At 50.7% G+C, this 24,141-nt stretch overlaps 8 protein-coding genes across 8 annotated transcripts; 2 read left to right on the plus strand and 6 right to left on the minus strand.

Annotated features, from left to right (window-relative positions):
* Window positions 1-219: 219 nt before the first annotated feature.
* Window positions 220-2,742, minus strand: Triagg1_9721 (uncharacterized protein; the record flags this gene model as incomplete). Its single annotated transcript, XM_062904710.1, has 1 exon — window positions 220-2,742. The coding sequence occupies one exon, from the start codon at window positions 2,740-2,742 to the stop codon at window positions 220-222; it is 2,523 nt and encodes an 840-aa protein (XP_062751291.1).
* Window positions 2,743-8,983: 6,241 nt separating this feature from the next.
* Window positions 8,984-12,166, minus strand: Triagg1_9722 (uncharacterized protein; the record flags this gene model as incomplete). Its single annotated transcript, XM_062904711.1, has 1 exon — window positions 8,984-12,166. The coding sequence occupies one exon, from the start codon at window positions 12,164-12,166 to the stop codon at window positions 8,984-8,986; it is 3,183 nt and encodes a 1,060-aa protein (XP_062751292.1).
* A 1,663-nt stretch (window positions 12,167-13,829) lies between these two features.
* Window positions 13,830-14,923, plus strand: Triagg1_9723 (uncharacterized protein; the record flags this gene model as incomplete). Its single annotated transcript, XM_062904712.1, has 3 exons — window positions 13,830-13,916; window positions 13,967-14,495; window positions 14,658-14,923. 3 exons carry the CDS (start codon window positions 13,830-13,832, stop codon window positions 14,921-14,923), a joined length of 882 nt encoding a protein of 293 aa, XP_062751293.1.
* Window positions 14,924-15,400: 477 nt separating this feature from the next.
* Triagg1_9724 (uncharacterized protein) lies at window positions 15,401-16,561 on the minus strand (the record flags this gene model as incomplete). Its single annotated transcript, XM_062904713.1, has 3 exons — window positions 15,401-15,540; window positions 15,617-16,444; window positions 16,522-16,561. 3 exons carry the CDS (start codon window positions 16,559-16,561, stop codon window positions 15,401-15,403), a joined length of 1,008 nt encoding a protein of 335 aa, XP_062751294.1.
* A 1,399-nt stretch (window positions 16,562-17,960) lies between these two features.
* On the minus strand, window positions 17,961-18,468 carry Triagg1_9725 (uncharacterized protein; the record flags this gene model as incomplete). Its single annotated transcript, XM_062904714.1, has 2 exons — window positions 17,961-18,120; window positions 18,242-18,468. 2 exons carry the CDS (start codon window positions 18,466-18,468, stop codon window positions 17,961-17,963), a joined length of 387 nt encoding a protein of 128 aa, XP_062751295.1.
* A 227-nt stretch (window positions 18,469-18,695) lies between these two features.
* On the plus strand, window positions 18,696-19,510 carry Triagg1_9726 (uncharacterized protein; the record flags this gene model as incomplete). Its single annotated transcript, XM_062904715.1, has 2 exons — window positions 18,696-18,701; window positions 18,875-19,510. The coding sequence occupies 2 exons, from the start codon at window positions 18,696-18,698 to the stop codon at window positions 19,508-19,510; spliced, it is 642 nt and encodes a 213-aa protein (XP_062751296.1).
* A 435-nt stretch (window positions 19,511-19,945) lies between these two features.
* Window positions 19,946-21,317, minus strand: Triagg1_9727 (uncharacterized protein; the record flags this gene model as incomplete). Its single annotated transcript, XM_062904717.1, has 2 exons — window positions 19,946-20,939; window positions 21,004-21,317. The coding sequence occupies 2 exons, from the start codon at window positions 21,315-21,317 to the stop codon at window positions 19,946-19,948; spliced, it is 1,308 nt and encodes a 435-aa protein (XP_062751297.1).
* Window positions 21,318-23,322: 2,005 nt separating this feature from the next.
* On the minus strand, window positions 23,323-24,141 carry Triagg1_9728 (uncharacterized protein; the record flags this gene model as incomplete). The annotated part of the gene is made up of 1 exon (XM_062904718.1): window positions 23,323-24,141. One exon carries the CDS (start codon window positions 24,139-24,141, stop codon window positions 23,323-23,325), a length of 819 nt encoding a protein of 272 aa, XP_062751298.1.

The raw sequence follows: 24,141 nt of genomic DNA on the forward strand, positions 1-24,141 counted from the left end.
GTTCTGTGCAGCTTCAATGGGTATTTACATGTAACGACAGCGTGTAATGAAGGAGGCGAGTGAGTTGGCGCGTATTAATCCAAACGCTACCATTTCGACTATTTGGCAATGTTAGAGCAAAAGCGAATATCCAAACGACTGGGTATTCGGAAAACAAGCAAGATATCAATCTGGTGATGGGGAGGCGAAATGATATATTCCCCCTGTGGAGTTGGGGAATTATCGAGTCCCTAAAGCCGTGGCAACAGTGTCCAGCTGTCGAACAGTCTCATAATATGTTCGTAACCCATCCAGACCTTTGAATGTTGTTTCTGGGCCATATTCTTCTACGATGGAATGCAAGACTGGCCACACGGCAAAGTCGGGAAGGGTCAACTTGTCTTCGCAAAAATATGGAGGACGCTTTTGTTTCAAGTTGTCGACGATGCATTCGTCCCAAACAGCGAGCTCTTGCTTCATCTTCCCGGGCAGTGCTCGACTATTAGTATCCCCATCACTCCTCAGTTGCCGCCAGGCGTGTAGTAGATTCAGCCCTTGTTGCATCTGACTAAATAGCCTCGCAAGCTTTTCTGGACTATGAGCAGCGGGATCTGCCTCAGTGGCGCGCCCTTGCCCGTAGCGGGAGTGCAGATATAGCATGATGGCAATGTCCCCCTGAACGACGGATCTGGCAGTATCGTTATCAACGAACTTTACAGGCGTGGACCAAAACGCTGGAGTGTTGTTTTGATTGCCGCTGGGGAGATCGTTGCCAGAAGCCATGCTGCCCTTGGCAAACTGAATACCAAACTCGACAAGCATAAGCACGATGCGCATGTTGACTACAGGATCCGCGGAGGCAAAGAACCTTGGAGAGTTGCTAATATGCAACACGTCGAATCCGCCGCCGTAATGCGCCTGCCAATCGAAATCAGACGAATGGTTCTCCATGCCAAACGCCTGGATCATCTTCACAGCATCAGGGCTCTGGCCGTTATTTATGGTATGCGCAGAGGCGCGCGTCTTGCCAGTTGCTCCCTGGCCCCAAATAATAGTCTCCTCAAGGTCGAGAAATGTGCCAATCTGCCTGAACGTGAGAGATATCCGACGGCCTGAATAAGCCAGCTCAGCAGGCGACCTATCACGGTCTGCTCGTTTGTCTCGTCGGATGGCATGCAGCCATTTCATATTTGTCTGCAAGCCCATCCGGAAGAGCGAGTTGTGTGGGAGTTTGGCACGTTCGATCTTTCGTTTTCCATCATTTAATGCCACTCCAGGTGAATCTTTTTCTTGCCTCTTAGTTCTGAGAGTCATGGTTCTTTCCGCCCCAAGACTGACATTGGCGATGTATGAGCCCTGAACTATATCCAGGGTTTTATCACTATGCTCGGAAATGTAGTCGTTTCCGTCACGGTAAAATTGAATGAGGACGTGATTCAGCGGATGGCCGAGATGCTTCTCTATCTCATCCTTGATGACTCTGACGGTTGGGGAGAATGGAAGCAGTGGTGGAGATTCGTCAGCAGGATGACGATAGACTGGCATGGTGCCATCTTCGCTCACCTCGCCTTGGACAGCGACAAGTCGGGGCACCTCGCCGCCCTGGTGTGACATCCTTTGCCAAACGACCTCCTTTTCAAGTTTTTCAAAAGCTTCACCCGCTAAACCGCTTGACAGCGCATTGAGAATGACATCGGCATCGCCTTCACAAAGCTTCTGCTGGGGAGATGAATCGCCTTCGTTTACAGAATCATCAACTGTGACAACTGGCTTAACACGTTTCGCCGCACTAGCCTCCGCCGAAGTCTTGTCCTCCATATCAATCTTCTTCGTTTGCTTGTTATCCTTCTCGGGAGCTTGAGTCTTGAGAATAACCTTCTGGCTTGGTTCATTCACGGTGGTAGCAGGGCCAGATGAGCTAGGATCCAGCTTGAGTTCTAGAAGTGACTGTACAAGGTCTTTATCACTACTAACGGCAGCTGCTTTTGCCTGCGGGGCGGATGGCTTGTTTGGTGCTTTCTTGGGTGCTTCAACTACTGGTGGAGTTGAAGGTAGAGTGCTGAGAACCTCTTTCGATGATAAAATCTCACAGCCGGTGAGTTCGACGAGGCTTTTTATAGCTGAATCCCGCCTAGATTCTAGACGATAGCCGCAACAATCATCTATGACTGTAATGGCCATGCCATGACCTGCGGCGTCCATGGCGGTGGCAAAAACGCCAATATTGGCCATGGAGCCGCAGATAAAAACTTCCATGACCATCTTACCGCGTAGGGCGCGTAGCAACTGCGTGCCATGAAACGCGGAGTAATAAGACTTTGTCAATTTCATATCGCTCTTTTGGACGGCCTCCGAAACGGCCGGGGGCATGTCGCATCCCGTGTGGGAAGGCTTCACGCAAAGGGGCTCCTCATGACTCAGGAAGGCCTCGTTGTCCAGTGACTCATCAGAAGGAGTCTCAGTTACGACGTTTCTTCTGCGGCTGTGAGCAGGTCCAGCCTGGGATACGAGCCCATTCTCAGATAACACAATCTGGTCGCTCTCAACCGGACGAGCTTTGTCGAACTGAGACTGAACCCAAATGACGTCTCCCACCGAGCGGAAAGCGGCTGCTATCTTTGTTGCGCGATTGACAAACCCTTCGGGATTGGTGGCAGGCAGTCCGCCGTCAACAGGATCAATGAAGTCGTTTTGAAAGTCAACCAGTATGAGAGCCTTACGGGTTGTGAGTTGAGGTAGTGCGGCTTGGTCGAAGGCAAACATTGTATCCAGTCATGAAGCATATCACGGGGATATGAATATGCAGGCAGCAAGGCGGAAATGAGACGCCTCCTTTACCCAAAACGATATCTGCGCCCTGAGTCTGGTATGGCAAGCAAAGAGGGGGCTATTCAGCTGAACCCTTGAGTAGCTTGTGAACGATTCTCTCAACACTCTGAAGCGTCGCTCACTGACCGACCCGACCGAATGATGGTGTCGCGAGTTGGAGAGCAAAATGACTGTGAAGTCAGCCAGCTGAATCAAAGCGTGATGGGGTCGAAATTGCCAAATATACCCGGGCGTCATGGCCAACGGACAAGGAGGCGCAAGGTGTCAAAGTATTGGCTAACTACTAGGTAAGTAAGTTCGCTAGTCAACACAATTTAGAATAGTGTAGCGCCAAGTTGGCAAGGATGGGGAGTTTTGACACAGCCGAGATGCCATTTAAGCGTGTTGACACAATGCTAGATCTTGTGATGAAATTTGAATAGTACTAACGGCTCGATGTGGAAGTGCCGGGGCAGCGATGAGATGCTGGAGATTCGGCATTTGCTCCTTGACACCTTTTTACCCGTGCTTCATGTACCGAGCAATTATGCATGCCAGGTGCGGCTTCCATCCGAACGCCGTCACATGCGACTCCGCACCCAGTGGTGGCTAAAAATAGAATTCACAGACTTTAAAGAAGAATTTAAGAAAAGCCATGGCTTCTGTCATCGTAATGGAAAATTACGGATTTTAACGTTTCCATATGTACTTACATACCTTAGTAGGTATAGATATAAGTTATACTACTCTATGTAAAGTTGAATATAAAAATTGACTGATAAATGTTAAAGACCTTGCAAATGAAGATTATATAGCTCTAATAACCATAGATTACGTCAGAATGCTTATATAATACACATGGAATTGAACAATATTAACTTGTTGCCGGGTAGCCAGAATAACAGCAAACGCAAGGCCATAATATTGATGCACCACCATTGCATATCTACAGAGTACTCGCTTGCCTCTAGAATACATCCCTGCCTTTCGAGCATGTTCTTATCTAGAGGCACCTGTTGATCTCGGTCCCCCTCTCTCTCCCCCCACTCCCTCCTCCGTTCGCCGAACGTTTCTTCATCGGCTACCTCATGGCCGGCGCAAAGAAGAAGAAGAAGCCGGCAGCCAATCCGGCGCGAGGCTTTGCGACAACCTCTGTTGCGTCCAAGCCTCGCCTAGAAATAACAGAGCCGACAGGATCTCAGCCTTCTTCGGGTGTCAACACCCCCAAGACTGCCCCTCCAGCTAGATCAGAAGCAACCCCGCTACCATCGAACCCAACCGCGTCGAGTGGCGAGCAAACATCAGCCAAGGAAATCGTACTGAGCCCCGAAGAGTTTGAACGACAGCTCGAAGAATCAGAACTGCAGTTGTTTGTAGAAAAATACTCGCAGAAAGTCAAGCGAGATGCTCAACGCCAGTGCTCTCGATTGGAGACCGATCGGCGCCTGCTTCGGAGCCAGGCTGAGTCTATCAACACGCCGAAATGGCTGCCTCGAGAATTGATGGATCATATCCTTGACCTGATCAAGGCTGAAAGTCGCTTCTATGCCTCTAGCCTTTCGTCCGAAAATGTTGGGCCTGGAAAGATGCCGTCTGAAGAAGAGTTGGTGTCACGCATATGGACGTTGCAACAGACGCTCTCCGGGGCCGCTTTTTCCGAAAATGTCGTCGAAAGCGCTATACAGCATATCTTGGATATCGCACCAAACATATCGGCTGCTCCTCGAGATTATATATGGGGTCTAGAAGAAGCTCTCGAATGGCTTGCACGTGAATCTCCGCTTGAAGATCTCCCCACGTACGGGACTAGGACCAAGGCAGTTTCCAAAGGTCAGCCTTCTCATACTCGATTCAGGGGTAGATCTTCTCCTCAACATTTTCTGATGTATTTCTTCTAGACGCTACCGATAGTGCATCCGGGCCCCCGTCTCGGACAAACACACCCAAGTTACACGCATCTCAAGCCAGTCGTACGGAGAAAAGCAATGCAACGAATACTCGCCCTGGCAAGGCCCGAGCATCTCCAATTGCTACATTCAATGGTGATATTGAGCCGGAGGATTTGATACCAGAATACGTCGCCACAAAGGCAAAATTACTCGAGTTGGGCCACCTGGAAAAAGGAGCGCAGTCTAAATCCACCAAGCCGCAAAGCAAGGAAAATGAGCCGGATATGGCAGCAGTGGCTTATCTGGAATCCAAGCTTAAAACCATAGAATCCGATGTTCTGTTTGACAAATTCTTGGCGGAGCAACAATGGAAGAAAGAGAAAGTTTTTTTAGAGAAGCAACTTGCTCTGGCTAGGAAGAATGCTGCCACTGACTCGAACAGCCAGTCACAATCTGAAGACCTCACGCCCACGCTGGAAACGGACGACGATATAACTGCTATAGCTGAGAAGATGGCTAAAGATATCCTCGCCGAGAGTAATGAAGACGACGATATCGCAGGCTTATTCGAATCTCTCCCCCAGAGCGAAGTCGACCCGGCCACAGGAAAGCTCCAGACGGTCGTAAACTCTTTAGACGGAGTCAAGCTTATTATTCGAGAATTTTCCAAATGGACAGGAGTGAGCCCAAAACGAATCTTGGAAGAAGCCTGTCGTTCCAGGCAAGTTGAAACACTAGGTCCCTCGCCTGCAGCATCATTCTCAAATTGCTAACTTTAATCAGAGACCCATCTGTCAACATCAAGTATACAGTTGTTTCCGAGGCTACTTTTGCTAACCGCCATTCGGTGGATATTTTGTGGTCAAAGCCGCAGGACCCTGCCCAGATTGTGGCCAGCGCGGATGTTGAAGCAGTGATTGATCCTGCCCACTTTAGGTTTACTATGACCAAGATTGCTACACCGGATACGAAGCAATCAGAGGCCTACATTGCTACAGCGGCGCTGTTCCACATATTTAATGGTAATCCCAAGGAAGAAAAAGTTAACCTTAGACTTCCAACTGTCTGGCGAGATTTTTGGTCTGAGATGGCCGAAGCCAAAAAAGGCCATTTTGATGCGCAAGATCGATTGGCTGTGAAACAGCTCAAGGCTCTTGTCCGTCAAAGGCAGGATCAAGAGCTTGAGGACGGCGTTGTTCTACAGGGTGCGTTCCGGGGTCGCAATAATGCCAAGGCTTCGCCAGAGGCTGCTGAGCCAGGACATGTTGAGCGATCGAAGAACGTTGAGAGCGATGACAATTTGAAAAAGCTATGGGCATCGAAGTCAGGCAGGAGGAAATATACAGCCATGCTAGTATGTTATCAGCACATGCTTCTTCCGTTGCACCGCTTCAGCCAACTGACGCGCCTGTTAGGAATATCGAGTACAGCTTCCCATGTGGAAATTCAAACACCATGTTTTGGATGCTGTAGATAATAATCAAGTTATAATTATCTGCGGAGAAACCGGTTGGTAAGTTGAGGGCTTGTCTTTTTTTTCCAAATTGTGCCTCGCTTATAGTGCTGCAGCGGCAAAAGTACACAAGTCCCGGCGTTTTTGCTGGAGCATGAGCTGTCACAAGGCAGGCAATGTAAAATATATTGCACGGAACCTCGTCGAATTTCAGCCATATCCCTAGCTCGTCGAGTAAGCGAGGAGTTGGGTGACGAAAAGGGTGACTTGGGGACTTCTAGATCCCTCGTTGGCTATTCTATCCGCCTTGAATCAAACACGTCCAAAGAAACACGACTTGTATATGCTACCACGGGAATTGTTATGAGAATGCTTGAAGGTTCAAACGACCTTGGCGAAGTCACACACCTAGTACTCGACGAGGTCCATGAACGCTCCATTGATAGCGATTTCCTTCTCATCGTTCTTAAGCGTCTCCTGAAACGCCGGAAAGACTTGAAGGTTATTTTGATGTCTGCTACTGTTGATGCAGAGCGATTTTCTGCGTACCTAGGTGGTGCACCTGTTCTAAACGTCCCAGGAAGAACATTCCCGGTTATGGTCCGCTATCTAGAAGATGCTGTCGAGCTTACTGGCTATGTCCCCAACAATTCGGAATCCGATCGGCTTGTTGATCTCGATGACGATGTCGGCGAGATCGAAGTAGAGGGCCTGAAGACAGAGATGGCACAGAGCCTCGCAGGCTATTCAAACAGAACCAAAACTGTTCTCGCTCAAATGAACGAATACCAGATCGACCTCGATCTGATCGTGGAACTGATCGCTCGAGTTTCTATAGATGAATCGCTCCAGCAGTACAGTAATGCAATCCTGGTCTTTCTACCCGGAATTGCAGACATAAGATCACTGAACGATATGCTATTGGGAGATCCCCGGTTTTCCGCCGGCTGGCTTGTTTACCCTCTACACTCTACAATCGCCATGGAGGACCAAGAGGCAGCTTTTCTTCTACCACCCCAAGGCATGCGAAAGATCGTATTGGCGACGAATATTGCGGAAACTGGAATCACTATTCCGGATGTTACCTGCGTCATCGACACAGGCAAACATCGCGAAATGAGATTTGATGAGAAGAAGCAGCTTTCCAGGCTGATCGACACATTCATCTCAAGAGCCAATGCAAAGCAACGAAGAGGACGTGCTGGTCGTGTGCAGAATGGACTATGTTTCCACATGTTCTCCCGGTACAGGCACGATACACTTATGAGTGATCAGCAAACTCCGGAGATGCTCCGGCTTTCCTTGCAAGACTTGGCGATACGAGTCAAAATCTGTAAGATAGGCGGCATCGAAGAGACACTAGGCGACGCTTTGGACCCTCCCTCGGCAAAGAATATACGTCGGGCTGTTGACGCACTTGTGGATGTGCGGGCCTTGACTGGCACAGAGGATCTCACCCCTCTTGGTTATCAATTGGCAAGATTACCTCTGGATGTTTTCTTGGGAAAGCTCATCCTTTTGGGATCCGTATTCAAATGTCTAGACATGGCAATCACCGTCGCGGCAATCCTGTCGTCCAAATCACCATTTTCTGCTCCATTTGGACAGCAAGCGCAAGCAAATAACGCGAGAGCAGCTTTCCGCCGTGCGGATTCGGACGTCCTTACAACTTACAATGCATATCTAGCGTGGAAACGAGTATGTCAGGCGAATGGGAGTCACGGAAAAGAATTCCAATTCTGCAGAAAGAACTATCTCAATCAGCAGACGCTCACCAACATTGAAGACCTAAAGGGGCAGCTTTTGACGTCTTTAGCCGACTCCGGATTTCTATCCCTGACGGAGGACGAGCGGCGAGCTCTATTGAAGCTTCGGTTCTCTTCCGGTGGGCGCAGCCGTCGTCAGCAGCAGTTTGTCGAGGTCCCACAGCGAGTCAACCTCAACAGCGACAACGATGTTGTATCGACTTCCGTTATTGCATGGAGCTTCTACCCCAAGCTTCTCGTGAGAGATGCACCTGGTTCCAAGGGGCTCCGCAATATAGGAAACAACCAATCCATTAGCCTTCACCCAAGCTCTGTCAACCGTGGACTGTTCGAGATCAAATGGCTATCGTATTATACTATAATGCAAACCAAATCGTGAGTTGCCGAGCATCCTTCTATCTCCACGCCTCTCTGTTGAAGCTTATCTGACGATCGATGTAGGGTTTATCGTGCACACGAAACCAGTGCCACGGAGCCTTTCGCGATAGCACTACTTTGTGGTGACGTCCGCTGCGATGTAAGCCATGGGAATTTCCATTCACGACCTTTTGCCCACATCAATTGAATTACCGTACTAATACCATTTGTTTTCCAGCTATACTCTGGCGTTATAGTGTTGGATGGTAACCGGGGTCGCTTTGCTATACCGGATTGGAAGACGATGCTCGTCATTAAAGTCTTGCGCACGCGCTTGCGAGAACTACTTACTAGAACCTTCAAGCAACCCGGCAAGCTGCTCACTGCACAGCAGGAGAAATGGTTTGACGTGTGGCAGCGTCTATTTTCCCAGGACTTCACCCAAGATAAGATTGTCAACACCGTCAGTCTCTAGAACTTGGACCTAAATTAGAGGACTGCGTTTGGAGCTGGGCTACAGAGACCAGCCACAGAACATAGAATTACTAGGGAACATACATTGGGATAGGGGACAACTGCTTGGGCGAAACGGCAATTTCGGAGCAAGATAATAAGGAAATACTAGGTTTGGAACTTGATAGAATTTATTTTGTCAATTCAGTAGAAAACACTATAGCTACTTTCTGATATATCAGGTTCAATTGGAGGCAAGCCACCGAAGATGTTCCGATTTAGTCGGCCTTGTCGGTATTATTCTTCGGGTTTGAGCCTCTCAAAAAAAGCTCTTTGAAGTCAGCGTTGCTCTTTGGCGCTGGCTTTGCACTCTCCCCATCCTTTTTTACATCAGATCCGGGTATTGGTTTTGGGGCAGAGAAACCGAGCCCTCGCTTTGGACCCGGTCTTCCCAAGGTAGGTCGCCTTATCACCGACGAGGGCAAGAAACTGTTCGCCGTGGTGCCGGTTGGCTTGTCTTTCTTGGCCGAACTCTGGCTACGTGGGACGATGCGATCTTCTGTTCTCTCAACCTTGGCATGACGGAGGTCATCGGGAGACCCAACCTGCAGTTTGCGGCCTTCAAACTCGTAATTGCTAAGTTGCAGACTTGCCTTGCCCGCAGCGGAAGAGTCTGCGAACTCTATCTTCGCGCCGCCGTGGCTTGGTTGTAGAATGAGCTTGACGATAGACCCAAACGGCTCAACAAGCGCTCGCACTCGAGCGTCATTGATCGTGTCAGGCAGGCCCATGAGGGCGATAGTGCGCGCGGCAATGTCGCCAGCCGAAGGGCCTGACAACTTGTCAATGGAAGACCCGTGGTTGGCCATGTCAACGCCGGCGTCATCGCTCGCTTGGTGTGCCGGAGATGCACGGTCGTGTGAGACGATATGAGCTGTGGGCTTCACATTAGAAGCCTTTGAGATCTCGACGTGAATTATCTGGTTGAGAAACTTGGTCTTGTCAAGTTCTGACGTAGCCTTTTCGGCTTCGTCCTTTGTTGCAAAGTCGACAAATGCAAAACCTCGACCTTTCCCGCTCATGTTTCGGGGGACGTTTATTCTCGAAATGGTTCCGTATTTTGAGAATATTGTGCGGATTTCCTCTTCTGTAGCGGAATGGCTCAACCCCGAGACATGAACTTCTCGGCCTTCAGCAACAGCACCCTCGCGGCTCTTTTTGCGATTGGGATCGGAATATTTAGCCACGAGCTTATATTTATCGTCCAGAATGGTGCCTTCTTTTGCCACTGCCCTGGCGGATGCTTCACTGTCACGGAAAGAGACGTAGCAGAATCGGCGATGCGTGTTCACCTTCAGACTGGGCCATCGAATGCTTAAAATCTCTCCGCAATCCTTGAACAATCGACGGATGTACTTTTCATCAGCCGCAGGTGGGTAGTTGGTGACGTAGATGGTTAAATCATACGCTGATCGCACATGAATCTGGGACTCCCCGAAGAACTTGCCCTCTCTGAGTAGTGCAGACTGAGCTTCTTCTGGAGTACTGAACTCAATCATTGCCGTTGACGAGAGACCGTCTTCTTCCCGTACTAGCGCTGTGATGTTGTTGATGCGGCCATACTCTTTAAAGTATTGGCGGAGTTTTGTCTGCGTGACCTCTGCAGGAAGATTTGAGACGAGCACGGAAGTGTTCTCTCTGTCTCTCCGCAGTCCAGACTGCGTTTCGCGCACTTCGTGCTCGTTCTTTTGGCGTTTACTGCTGGTGTTGTTGGGCTCTTGTGAATCCACTGGATCTTCCCGTTTTCTCTTAGACTGGCCTGGGGGGACATCCCCTGAAATTGCTTCATCATGACCTGCTGGCTGTGCGCTATAATAGGCAGCATATGCGGCAGCCTTCTCCTCTTCTTCAAGAGCACGTCGCCTCGCAATGTTCGCTTCAACTTTCTGCACGGCATCAGCTGCTCTGCGTACAGAATGCGACTGTTCGTAATCATTGCAATGCTGCATGTAAACCTCCAGCACCTTTTCAGGCCAGTCAATGGTCTGTCGGTTTACAGCGCGCTGAAGAACAGCGGTAGCAAGCACCGGTATCCGGAAATTGCCACTTCCAGAAGAGGGTGAAGGGCTGTTGCTTGTGTTGGTAGAAGAGAATATGAGCATCTCCCACATATAATACCGAAACCAAAAGTCGTGACTGTCGGCGTGGATTTGGGCCTTGGCTAGCTTATTCCACTGCATTCTTGCCTCGTCTACCGCTCCCTTCTTCTCAGTTAGGTATTGGATATAGATTCGCTCCAGCCGAAACTTGGGGTCGCCCTGAAAATCTTTGCCGTATAATCTTTTGCCCACAACTTCAACGTCTTCGAGAGCGGCACTCAGCCCTACATCTGCCACATCTACAGCCTCATCTGTAGCGCTCGCATCCATCGCCGTTCGTTTGAGGAAACCGCACCAAGCTACATACATCTCGATCATACTCTCCATGCCGTGCTTGTACAGCTGGTTTTCGCTCGTCGCGGCATGCTTAATCGACTCCACTTCAGCAAAATCTAATCTCGCCTCTTCTGCGCATAGAATTAACCTATTCCATAAGCGACCGGACCAGGGGCAATGCTGAACGGCCCGGCGGAGGGCATTGAGTAGATATTCAGGGGCTTTTGTATCGGCATACGAGGACGAGAGGAATACTATATGTTGGTGCCAAACCGATTCGTCGGATGCGAATATCCCGGTCAAGGCTCTAGCATAGAGTCCACAGCAAAGGTTGAAATTGATGTCAGCGATGCCTTGTCCACCAAGGGCGCGTGACGCTTCCCATTCGAGATAATCGGTCATGGTTTTCTTTTGGACTTCCGCATCGTCGGCCCTGGATGCCTGTTGGAGCCTAAGCTCAAAAGAATCCCGCTCCGCCATCAGGCGCTTTGCATCCTGTGATAGTGCGGTGACGTCTTTCATGGATTCCTCCCACGCAGCGCGATTGTATTCCGACAGGAAGCTCGAGAACATTTGCGATGTTTCGTCCCAAGTGATGTGAGGCGTCGTAAGTCGGTCACGGTACAGGTGCGTGATGCGCTTGACACCCTCTGGAGTTTTCGTCTTCTCAAGAAGCTCCATTTCTAGCGATATCCAGCGGTTCCAGAGAATGTGACTGTCGTTGATGCGATACTTGATGGCCTCGTAACCTTGCTGCCACAAGTCAAGGGCAGATCCGAACGAGAAAAGCTCACGACCCATCATTTGTTCCTCTTCTGGCCACCCAGCAGCATCGGATTGACTATCCGCCCAAAGAGACCAGAAATAGTTGCAGTATGCCAGCCATATCTTCAGACTGCCGGGTTCCGCGCCAACAGCGCGTTTGAAAAGTTCGACGACGTTTACGCGCTGCTCGAGATCGGGGGCGTTGCGGGTGGTTTCGTCGAGATAGGCCAGCCAGCTCTCCTCGCCTACAGGATTGGCCATGGTCGTCTTCCTCGGCCGTTCCGGTGCGGCATCACAGTGCCCGCAGCATAAAGTAAGAGTGATCGCAATGTGGGAGCCGATGGAAGGGAAGTCGAGATTGGGTGGGAAGAAGGGCAGATTCGGATGTCGATGGTAAGCTGTTGAGATGGATGGGATCTGCAAACGCAAAAAGCTGAGTCTGGTGCTACGGCTCTACTAATACCTGGTTTAGGTACCTCTACGCTACCTAATGCAAGGCCGAGCTACCCACCTTAGCTTGGCGGTGGCCTAAGGTACTGAGCGGCAGGTACCTGCCTAGGTACTAAAGTTCCTCTCACAGCTCTCTGGTAGAGTTTCCTCGGTAACTTTCCTACGAAAGAACCTACTAGGTGCCTACTACCAGATGGCAGTACTAAGGAAAGTGTTAGGCAGGCAATAGGTAGCTCTGCAGCCGCGGCTGATGGTATAATTGAATGTTCCATATTGTGATGACTCCTAGACAGTTGAGCCCTTACCTAAAGTGTACCTACTAGGTAGGTAGTGTATGACGCAGATCAGTACCTTTACCTACCAGGTACTACTAGAGGTAGTAGATAGCAGTAATTACGTAATGTGAGTAATGTAATGGAACAGGTAGCGAGACCTGTCTACTACTTAGTACCTACGAGCACTTGGTAGGCCTAGATGTTTGCATCGGGGAAACAGTAGCTCGAGTTTTAGAGTTATAAATATACAAGATGCCCTCGTAATGTTTGGGCATGAAATTGTCAAGCAATAACCAGCTCGACACTAGCACTCCCATGCTAGTCCTGTTTCCGCCTCGTACGGCGCCTGGAAGCCACCGTGGAAGGTGACCTTGCCTGTATGATTCCTTGTTTCAGATCAACCCCCCTACTTTGCAGAATGCAGCAGGTACCCAAGCGCTACGGAGCCAGGCACAGCAGCGCATTTGGAGCGCGTTATTAGCGCTGGCTAGGTGCTGGAGGTGGGCCCGCAGACCGGGATTGCATCCCTATCATTAATGATCTACGGAGCCCAACACGGAGCTGGGGGTTAAAGCGACCACTACTGGCATTCTTCCCGCTGGAATTTCATCCTCCATCGTGTCTTCATGTTCCTGTAGCGACTGCGATTCCTGTTCACCTCATTCATTCATTTTTTTCTCTCTTCTCTTCAACTTACACCGGTCTTGTCTAGACCATCCACGCTCCCTACGAATATATTGCGAATTTTACATTCTTACGCTCCTTTTCCCTCCCTTTTCGAGCCCCCTTCTATGGCCATTCCATCCGCAGACCTCGATTATTGTCACTAACCCTTTTTCCCTTTGCTTGCGAGATCTGCATTCCACTCCTTCAGCCTCATTCTTTTGCTCGTACTTTGCACATCCTGTTACGAGCCCGTTTTCGATTACTGTCTGACCGTGCGTGCTGGCAACTCTCGGTCGACATTTTGTCCAGATTCCCCGTCCTTTCAGCCTCTTCTTCCGTATCTTCGTGACGTCGCATAAAAAAGAGAGGGATAGTGGGATAGAAGAGAAGGAGAGAGACAGAGAAAAAATAGGTCTGGTGGCTCCAGCCTATCTTTCTGATCATCTAGTTCGTTCTAGAAAACAAGTTTCAATATCTTCTCAATTTTCAAATCTCAGCGTGCGAGACCGGCGACTAAGAGCCATCTTTTCGATATGCGCTACCTTCTTCCAGCAGTGCTCGGTGCACTGAGCCTGATTTACGTCGATGGTGTTGCTGCCCAGGACACGCCCACCTGTGTGGTAGGTCAATTCGACGATTGGAGCTCTAGCAGTATCTGACCTTGTCATAGCCTGGTTGTGCGAACACTGTCAGAGGCCAATTCACTCAGTATGGCTGCGTTAATGCAGATGACGCTGCCTGTCTCTGTGCAAACGCCAACTTCGGATTTGGCGTACGAGACTGTGGTCAAACTGGTTGCGGCGCTACGGACGTCCAGATCCAGGCCTTTCTAGCTGGGTCCTTTTGTCAGGGTAAGGGTCCAAATGTATGGACAAGATATGTCGTGTACTCATCCATCCATAGGTCAACAATTGGCGTTTACACCAACGGGTGCATCAGCTCCTCCGACCTCAACACCACCGGCGACTCCAGGCTCGTCCGAGACGACGGCTCCTCCAAGCGAAACAACCCCAAGTCCAACATCGCCGCCAACGATATCTGCCCCGAGCTCAGAAACAGCGCCTCCGTCTTCATCGCCACCGGCCACCGAGCCACCAACTACAGCATCGTCGGCCACGACAGGACCAGCCTCCGTTCCCACCCAACCCTCTGCTCCGCCGACAGGAACCCCTCCACACTCAAACTCTACAATTCCCGCGGTATGTGTTCTCACGTTCGTCCTATGGCCTAGGTTCTACAACATTGCTAACTCGAGGCAACCCAGTCTAAACCAACATCACCGCCTCCTACGACAACTTCTGCTGCCTCTTCCAACACTGTCTCTTCCACATCTAATCCCACAGCTACTGAAACATCCGCAGCTGCTCCAGCAGGTGGTTTGTCTCAAGGCGCGGCCATTGGAATCGGTGTCGGAGTCGCTGCTGCTGTAGTTGCAATTGCATTTGCCGGCGTCTTCTTTTTCTTGAAAAATCGCAGCCGAACTCACGATTCCTTCGACATCTCTGCGCCGCCTCCTAGTTCCGGTCGTGGCCAAGGCGCGTTTGAAAAGTATTCGAATGATCTCGAACTGGTTTCTAACCGGTACGAAGACATGGTACCTCGGCAGCAGCCAAGAGCCATGGTGTAGCTGCATCTCGTGTCTTTGATAGTCCTCAGGTGAAGTAAGCCATCTGTGCTCTGGTAGTGGGATTAGCTCACGATTGAGGACTAGCTTTGATCCAATTTCCATTTGTTTCAACTGTTCAACTGTATGGATTATGTTGCAAACTTCAATTATGGGCTCAAAGTGACGGCCAGCGATCAAACGCCTTTCTTCTCCTGGAGTAAGCCTCCGTGTAATGTATGAACCGACGCTTGCTACAAAATACAATCGGTGATGGGCCGTTTCAAGTCAAAACGGGGTGTGTGTATTCTTCATCTCTTGAGCACGGATACTATTCGATGAGTCTGAAGTTACGTGGTGCAGGAAACCAGAACTGAAATACTCTATCCAGTTGCCCCGAGTATGTTGTTTCGTTTCATTGTACATATTGATACAGGTACATGCTCATTGTCATGCCAACTCTATTGCTTCCGAATTTCCACCAGCCTCGTTCTCTTGTCTTTACCATGAATAGTATGGTCTCTGGCCATGCACCTTGCGGTTTGGTAAGTGAACCCAAGGGCCTTTTTGTGCCTCCTTAGCCTTCTCCTCTTCATACTCCCGAATTCTGGTCTTTTCCTCTTTCAGAATGACTGTAAAGCCTATATCACCACATGGGTTAGCAAATCTGAATCTGAAATATGTTATTGAAAGAAAGGGGAGTTAGTAATGCCTTACTCGTGCTGGGATGCTGGATGACACCCATTCTCCCTCGTCCCTTATAGTCAATCTCCTTTCCACGCCAGGGGCCGCGCCCAACCCATGACTGAGCAACATAGAGGCGGGTCGGGTCTTCAATCTCTATCCATTTGCCGTCCTTGGTTCGCACCTTGCGAGGCGTATCTAGAATGTCACCGTTGACCTTTCCAAGGCCCATACCGCGCCGAACAACAGCCATGTCCCGCGCCTCTTCCAGGTGATATTTGACTTCGGCCGCAAACTTCTTTTTTGACCATTTCATTTGTTGGATAGCCTCGTCGACTGGCTTGCCGGCAATCTGCCGTGCCAACATGACCAGTTTCTTGACGCTGGTTGGGAAGAAGTCGCTCTTGTGAATGAGCTCGCGCTCCGTCATTTTGATCTTCTCCTCTCTTGTCAGCTGCCCGTTGCGGCGCACTGATTGGATGACCTTTCTTCGCTGCCACCGGATACGGCTCCGAGCATCTGGATCGACTACCATTGCCAAGCTCTCCTTGGTCCTTTCCTCTGACGTCTGGGCGGCTGGAGAATCGGGTGCCGGCTTTGCGGCCTCAATCTCGTCCTGGAAAATGTTGTCTTCAACTCCACCCCGCATATTCCGTTGCAAGAACTGCTGTCGCTTCTTGGGATCGTCCAATTCAGAGGCGGATGGGTCCTGGCCTCTGTCGCCAGACTCTTTGGAACTAGATTTACCCCATCCTTTGAACACATTGATCGACCATTTGTGACGACGCTGACTCAGTACACCAACGGTTCCGTGTGAACCTCCATTAATCGGCGCCAGCAATGAGGCTGGAGATGAGGGGCCTGTGTCCAATGGGTGGTTTTGATTAGCCAGCGAACTTTTGATATAAAATGGTTATTTCCTTCGGCAGAGATATCACCTGACAGCGCCAGCCGCCGAGTGGCTAGCCGTAGACTCATTGGTTCCGAGATGGCAGCAGCAGGAAGACGAGTCTCAACTAGCTGACCTGCAACCCATTGAAGAAAACGAATGATTCAATCTTCCCAATTTACTAAACCCATCGCATAGCTCAAGACGCTTCTTTTTCGCACACCCGAGAATCCGCCGACGGCCGGTATTGTGCTATCACGTGATGCGCCTTAGCGGGATTAACATCAGACCATACCATGGTTTGATCCATACCCAGCAGATTCTCCATTTCCGCTGTACCGAAATTCACCAAACAGCCAAACAACGCATCTCACGGCTTCAAAACAGCTCGGAAAGCTCTCTCTTCACAATGGCTATCGCACCGATCACTGGAGTACGTCCCTATCCCGGCCAATGGCGCAGTGTCGCCCCGGGAATCGTGGAAGGTCCCGCTATAAATTCATTGGAGTAGCTAACACAGGGTGCAGATGCTGCGGCGACAGCTCATCCTTGACCTCGGCGTCGGTCTTGGTAAATACTGCCCCCCGATTGTTCGCAACGCTTTGACACAGCTATGGGACTTTTTTTTTTGTTATCCGCTTTGGCTCACATCTCGTTAGGATCCGGATTCATCATGGCCAACTGGTACTGGTACGGAACTTGGAAATAGCGAACCGACTCTGATTTGCAAAGGGAAGACTGTCTAATAGCGGGATAGGTACGGATACCACATGCCCCGAACCAACGGCCGAGATGCCTACTACGCCAAGAAGGAGGCCGAGCGTGCCGCCGCCGCGAAACAGTAAGGGGGCATTTGTATGATTGATGGACCGAGAGGGAATGCGGGATGGACAACTGCTGGTCGAATAGAAGGCGAATGACTGGGCCAACGGACTGTTCATGCCTGCAGGAGCATAGTTGCTGGACGGATGTCGAATATCACGGAAGAAAGGCAGCCAGGCGAACCTCTACTTAGACCAATAAGTCTCGGGGCAATACCATTCAATTATCCCACTTGGCTTATTATATTTATTGCTATACCGATTCCCCTTTGCTTATTGCTTAAAAATAGTGCTGGTAGTTCCTTTCCAATTATCTGCAAATCATGTGCTGTGCGAAGCCAACTATCCGTAGCCATTCTATTTGACTCTTGTGCCGAGGGGATCATAACTTCCTCATCGGCATGCAGCTTTATAAGCTTTATAAATCAACGTCCGATACCATAAGAGCGCAATCATCAATTCAGAGAGCCTCTAGGGTCATTTCGCTGAGTTAGGTGGCTGCAGTGTGTAGCAATTTGTGAGCGTCTGGGCCTAAGATGTATGCTCAGGTCATGTCCGACACTGCTCATCCTGGTGGCGGGGACCATCTCAGGGGTCGTAGGTTTCGATCAAGTAGCCAGTAAAGAACTCGTCTTGCCGTCTCTCGTAATGTAGCAAACCAGGCGCATCATGGCGATGCTTCGTCGGCATCATGCCAGCTCGATGACCACTGGTGCGGCCTAGGCGGCTCTTTCGTCTTGGTACCTTCAGAGCCGCTGTCCGCTCTAGCTCTCTCCCCTTCCCATGCCGTTGTCTCTACAGTAAACGTGCCTTGTTTGTCCTTGCACCTATTTTGGTCATTGTTAGCAACGACAGCACTAAGCAGGCGACTCAATGCTTCAACCGAGGGGCACACAGTCACAGTCCAAAAATCATCGTCGATGCTTTGGTGGGGGTTCCAAACTCTACCTTCGAAACAGCCGATCTACGGCAAAGCAGCGAACCGGGCTTTCGCGCGACAGCGGCCGCTGAACCTCGCATTTGTACTGCAGCATCTGGAAAAGCTCACACGTCGAGAGATCAATCTTGCGGGACACTGAGCCTGCGCCATCGAGCTTCCGGCGCCGGCCCGAGACGTCCTGCTGGATCCGAAGAGGCAGCTCCGAGGCGGGGAATGAGCGGCAGGGAGGCGTCATTTGCGGCTGGGTTGTATGCGAGATTCTTATTGAGAGTGAGAGGATGGAGGCGGCGATAGGCGGACAGTTGCTGAAGGCTGTTGAGGAGGCCAGTTTGGAAGAGGTGAGTTTTTGATGAGATTCCGACGCTGGTTGCTTGGGGGGAAGTTTCCGTATGCGCCCAGGGCTGTGGTCCGGAGGTGCGAAAAATCACCCAAAGTGCACCGAATCGCCACAATTTCACAAATATGGGGGTTTGTGTTAAGAACAAGCAGCAGAGGTCGGTTTTCATAAATAAAGGAAAAAAAGTAGGAGATGAGGAAAGAGAAGAAGGATCTCAGCCGACTGCACCTCTAAATCACTACACTTGCCCACTACATGTACTCTTCACGATAATCAATGCTAATATTGTGAGGTATGGCAACAGGTCCTCGACAGCTTTCGCTCGTCCCTCGCCCTAGAAAAGACTCAAACAATCGGGACCGCTACCAGGCGAGTCAAAAGCACGCACTTGGAAGAGCTTGATCATCTCGCTGGCCGGCAATTTCGAGCCACCCAGGCGCCCACAATCTCCGTATCTGGCCGCAGCCTCCCGCTGATATACAAGGTGATATCGACGCTCGTCTCGCCGCCCCATTCCATGGCGCTGTTCGTCCTCGATCTTGACGGCCGCTTTGATGCTACTCGCCTCACATGCACGGATGATGACTTGCAGCATGTCTACGTCCAACAGGCGCCATACAGCGAAAGTTCAGGCACCGATGTTGAACTCATCCGATCGCTCATCGCAGATGCTGAACGCTCCTTGGTCTACGACAGCTCCTCGGCGGCGTCTCTCTCTCGTGAATTTTGGGGTACGATTGTGCTGGGTGGACTAGGAGCGGGTGACTTGGTTGCTGGATGGAAAGGCTGGCTTCATGTTGAGCGAGATCACGCTGCGGAATATTCTATGAGAGTGACTATGGAAGAGGCCTTTGAAAGACGCTCCAATAGGCAGGAAGTCGTTGACAGTGCTGGTTGGGTTGCGGCATCACCATGGGGAAAGTTTACTTTCGACGAGTAATTCATGTCATTTATGCAGAACAAAGACCATGGAACATGTAGATAATTGTGTATACGTTGAGTTACCTATAAACCGTTGTTATAAATCTATCTAGAAGAGACTGTCTAGCATCTCATTGTAATGCGCTCTGATACCAGTTGGATAATCGCTAGGGGTATATAAAAAGGGGCATCCATCAGTCTGTCTGATGAGAAAAGAAGGTGTAAAAAGAAGAAAGAAAATAATGAGAGAGTAATAGTTATCCTCTCTCGTCATGATATGCAAGTGCTTGCCAACACTTGAGTTCTGAAACCAGTCTTAAAAGGGAAAGTATAAAGAAAAGGAAGAATCAGTCGTGTCGCATGAGCGAATCCAAATGTTTCGGTTTCCCTCTTTTTTGAACTCCAAATACTCCGCCGCGAAATGCCATTTCAAAATGCTTATATCGTTGAACCTTTATGCAGAGACAAGCATGTCTTCGTCAAAGATGGCAGGGCCATTCTCAGCTGCAACACAGTCTGATTTTCCCAGAACGTCTCGCTTGAGCGACGACACGACCTTCTTGCGCATCTCACGCTGGATGCCATGGTTCACGGCATCAAGAACGGTAGACACGGTAGCGCGAGGTTTGTAAGTCGGCTCTGTGCCTTCCTGATACACGCCGGTCTTGACTAAGATGCTGTACCAATCATTGTCGGCAACGTCATTGATGGCATTTGTGCCACGGATGTCGCTCTCGGGTGTATCACCAACAAAGTACACCGTCTGGGGAGGACCAGAGATGTTGTGCTCGGCGCTTCGCCAGGTTTGCATCAGCCGCTCAGCAAACTCAAACGTCGAGACTTGAGGCTTGCCAAAGGCGTGCGTGTGCAGCTTGCCCTTGCCGCCGGTGAGGTCTTTGAATGTAATTTCGAACATGCGTCGGAGAGCTCCCATGCCGAGGCGGACATGCTCGTGAGCAGCAGACCAGACGACATCGTTGTGGGAGAAGTAGAATGGGGGACCCTCGTCAAACGTCTCGCTGCGAGTTCCAAGTCGCCCTCCCTGAGACATGGCCACATCCAGCATGATCTGAATGTCGCCAGCCCAGTCACGAGAGTCGGCAAACACAAAGACGGCATCGATGACAACATCATCGAAATCTCGCTCACGCGAGTTGGCAAGCTCTTCAGGTGTCAGCTTCCGGAAGGGTGTTGTGGCGGCGTTGTGCTTGATGATGTCGCCTGGTGTAACAACGTCCTTGAAGCCGTATCCTTCGGCGACGAGACGGCACTTCTCGCCCTCGCCTCCAATGACAAGGACCGTGCCGTACTTCTCAGCCATTTCTCTCATGGGAGTGTGTCCGCAGATGAACTGGCCGGGCTTGATCTCTCGCTGGAGCTGTTGTGATAGATCCTGGCAGCGCTCCTCTTCAGTCTTGCCGCCACCGTTGGTCAGGAAAATATGAGGACTAGGAGCAAATTCAAGGTTAGACACACGACGCAATGAGTATGTGTGTTGTAAGGTTAGCTTACATTTTCATTCCGTATTCGTTCTCGCCGTCAAGGACTTTCATAGCCTCGATAGCCTCTGGAATCGGGCGGCCGCCTCGGACAAGCACGCCATCGATATCAAATGCAAAGACAAAAGAGTCGGCAACGGCAGAAGAGTCGATGGGGGATATGGGGGTTGGGATGCTGGAGACACTGTCTCTAGAGCTAGCTGACGACGCCAACTCGGGTGAACTGGGCATGGAATCAGAATCCGCTACTCTCTCGTCAATGTCCTGCTTGACTCGAGCCACGTGCTGGTAGAACTCGGTCTGCTGCTCCTTGCTGAGGGTTGCCATGTTGATGGATTTGATGCCTCCTGTTGCTGGTGTAATGTTTCAATGCTGTTGCCGGATAAAAGAAGGGGAAGAGTGATGGGGAAATAGGTAACAACTCTTCAAGGTATTAGATTGTTAGTGAGGCTTCTGTGGATGCAATGGTTCTACCGTCTCGAACGGTGAGGATATCTAGGTCTTTTATACCTCTCGCCGTCTCATTCTCTCTCTCTATCTTGCACCCCCTGAGTGCACACAGAATTTCTGGAGCTCTCCACGTGGTTCCACTCGAGTATTGCTCGAGCATCTTGAGTCATTTCCTTCTCCAGGTTTTCTGTCTTCATTGTCTGTATTTCGTCAAAAAAAAGTGGCAAGCCGTGATACGTCTCCAGTTGTTTATCCACACTCTGGTTCCACACACGTGAAGTCGCGGGCATGACAATGGCAAGATGACGGCGCTGTGGAGAATTGCGCGTAGCCACTACGTAGGCGGGCTGAAGAGGCTTGCGCCTTGCGGTCTGAGAAGAGCCTTTGTGAAACCGCCCAGCAGGAAATAGCCCAGGAACGAAGAAGCCAAGTAAGCCTCTCGGTGATGACAAGTGACGGGTCTTGACATGTCATGGTTGATAGCTTGGGGAATAGGTAGCGGTTTGGTATTTTTTTCGATAGTGCGCCATAGATATCGCCCCAACTGGATAGTATTACGGTACTTGAATTATACTTTACCTGCTATTGTATACAGCCGCGTTCACGCACGTTGTTATCAGCTTCATGCTTGGAAATAACTGGACGTGAGATAGCCGCGGATCATTGCCATCTACGTCGTAACGACCACATGCGAACGGCGCTCATAGTGGCAAACGCCAAGAACAGGATACAGTACGAATATATACGTATCGTTGACGTTCCCTCCAATCGCCCTTCCCGCTCGCCTAAAGTGGACATCTTTGGAACTTTCCAGCGGCATTTTTTTGAGGGAGCGAATGATAACGAAGTAGATAAGGACCGCCGTGACAGCTGGCTCGGATGAGGTGAGGCAAATGACGATCTCATCGGCGACGTCTCACAACCCCTGGGCTCGTGTAACTCTTGTGGTGGGAGGGGAAGGCAACCTATTGGCTTGGACGGAAAGAAAAATTTTACGACGAACGAGCGAACAAGGCCAAGATGATAAGCGGTGCCGAGTTGAGATTTTACAGATCACCTTAGGGCGTAGATCCGAGCGACCCCTAGGAGCAGGAGGATGCTCGCCTGCAGGTTTAGTTGATGCTGGTAGCCAAAGCTGCCTCCTATGATGATGTCTCGAGATACCGCACAGCACCACAAAGTCGCCAATATCCCGCATGGATCGCCGTAAGCCTGGTGAGTACCTGTAGACCGCTCCCACTCCGGCCAATTCAATTGTGAGGAACAAGTACCGCCTTGATTGGCACATGCAAAAGAGAAAAAGAGGCATCCAGACTGGCGGTTCCACCGTGACGTCAATACCGACCCACCTTTTCCGGCACGGTAGCCTGTAGCTGCTCACGCTCGGCTCCGGAACGGGGCAGCGGATCCCCCACGGAAACCAACGGACAAGGAACGCGTTTCTTCAACAATCAACATGATTGAGACAGTAGATTGAGAACTCGGAGCATTGCCTGTCTGGGACGTCTACAGCGTTTCCAGTATGTAACAGTCACCGTTGGCCCGTCACAGATTTCAGGGGCCTGCAGGGATGGCGACAGCAAGCTGCTGTGGGCTCAAAACACCACGAGCTCCATAGTGACATACGGACCCTGCGCGCTTTTTCCCTGATTTAGGACTCTTGCTGCAAAAGTGCCGCCGCTGTTTCATGAGCCAAGTTAAACCAAGCCATTATTACAGAGCCAAGTACATGTAGATGGCCTTTCACCGACGCCGTTGTTGTTGTGGTGAGACTTGGAAGCCATGTCTACGGTGTATAGTATACAATTCTCTCATCAAGTGCCTGAAACAATGAATCAACCACCCAAATAAAACAGCCATGCTGCCCAGGATGCCAAATCTACTACTGTAGATTAACAAACAGACCGCCGTCCACCAGCAGCTGCGCACCCGTCACGTAACCACTCAGCTCCTCGCAAGCAAGAAAGATGGCCGGCCCCGCCAAATCCACCGGATCGCCCGTTCGCCCAAGAGGTATCCTGCCCTCCATGTAGCTCCGCTTGGCGTCATCAGCCAGATCCTCCTCGTTCAGCTGCGTTCGAATCGTCCCTGGAAGCAACGCGTTGCAGCGGATGCCGTATTTGCCCAGAGCCACTGCGGTGCTCTGCATCAGACTCGTCACACCAGCTTTGGTCGGTGTGTAATGTGTCTGTAGACCGCCACCAACCAGCGCCGAGATGGACGACATGCCGATGATGCTGCCGCCGGAGGGGCTCTGGTGCAGTGCCATCTGTCGAGCGGCCGCCTGCGTGATGTAAAAGGCTCCGTCAACATTCGTCCTAAACGTGGTCTCCAGCAAGTCTGGCGACAGCGTCAGAAAGTCGGCAAAAGTACACACTCCGGCGTTGGAGACGCAGATATCGAGACGCCGTGCCGGGCCAGAATGTTCAACCGCCGTGGCCACCAGCTTGGCCGCTGTTGCAACCTGACGCACGTCTCCAGCCTCATGAGCAAGACGACCAGCGGTAGGGTCCTCTGCTAGGATGGCACCCGCTTCGGCTATGAGCGAGTCTAGGTGCTTCTGGTCCCTTTCCAGGCCGAGATGGTTAACAACAACGTTGCATCCCTGACGAAGATAGCCGAGGCAGATGGCCCGTCCGATACCAGTTGTTCCCCCTGTTATAATCGCGGTTTTGCCTGCCAGAAGGCCCTTTAGCGGCAT

The sequence above is a fragment of the Trichoderma aggressivum genome, assembly GCF_033847375.1.
Source record: "Trichoderma aggressivum f. europaeum strain CBS 100526 chromosome Unknown scaffold_058, whole genome shotgun sequence".
Taxonomy (NCBI): Eukaryota; Fungi; Ascomycota; class Sordariomycetes; order Hypocreales; family Hypocreaceae; genus Trichoderma; species Trichoderma aggressivum.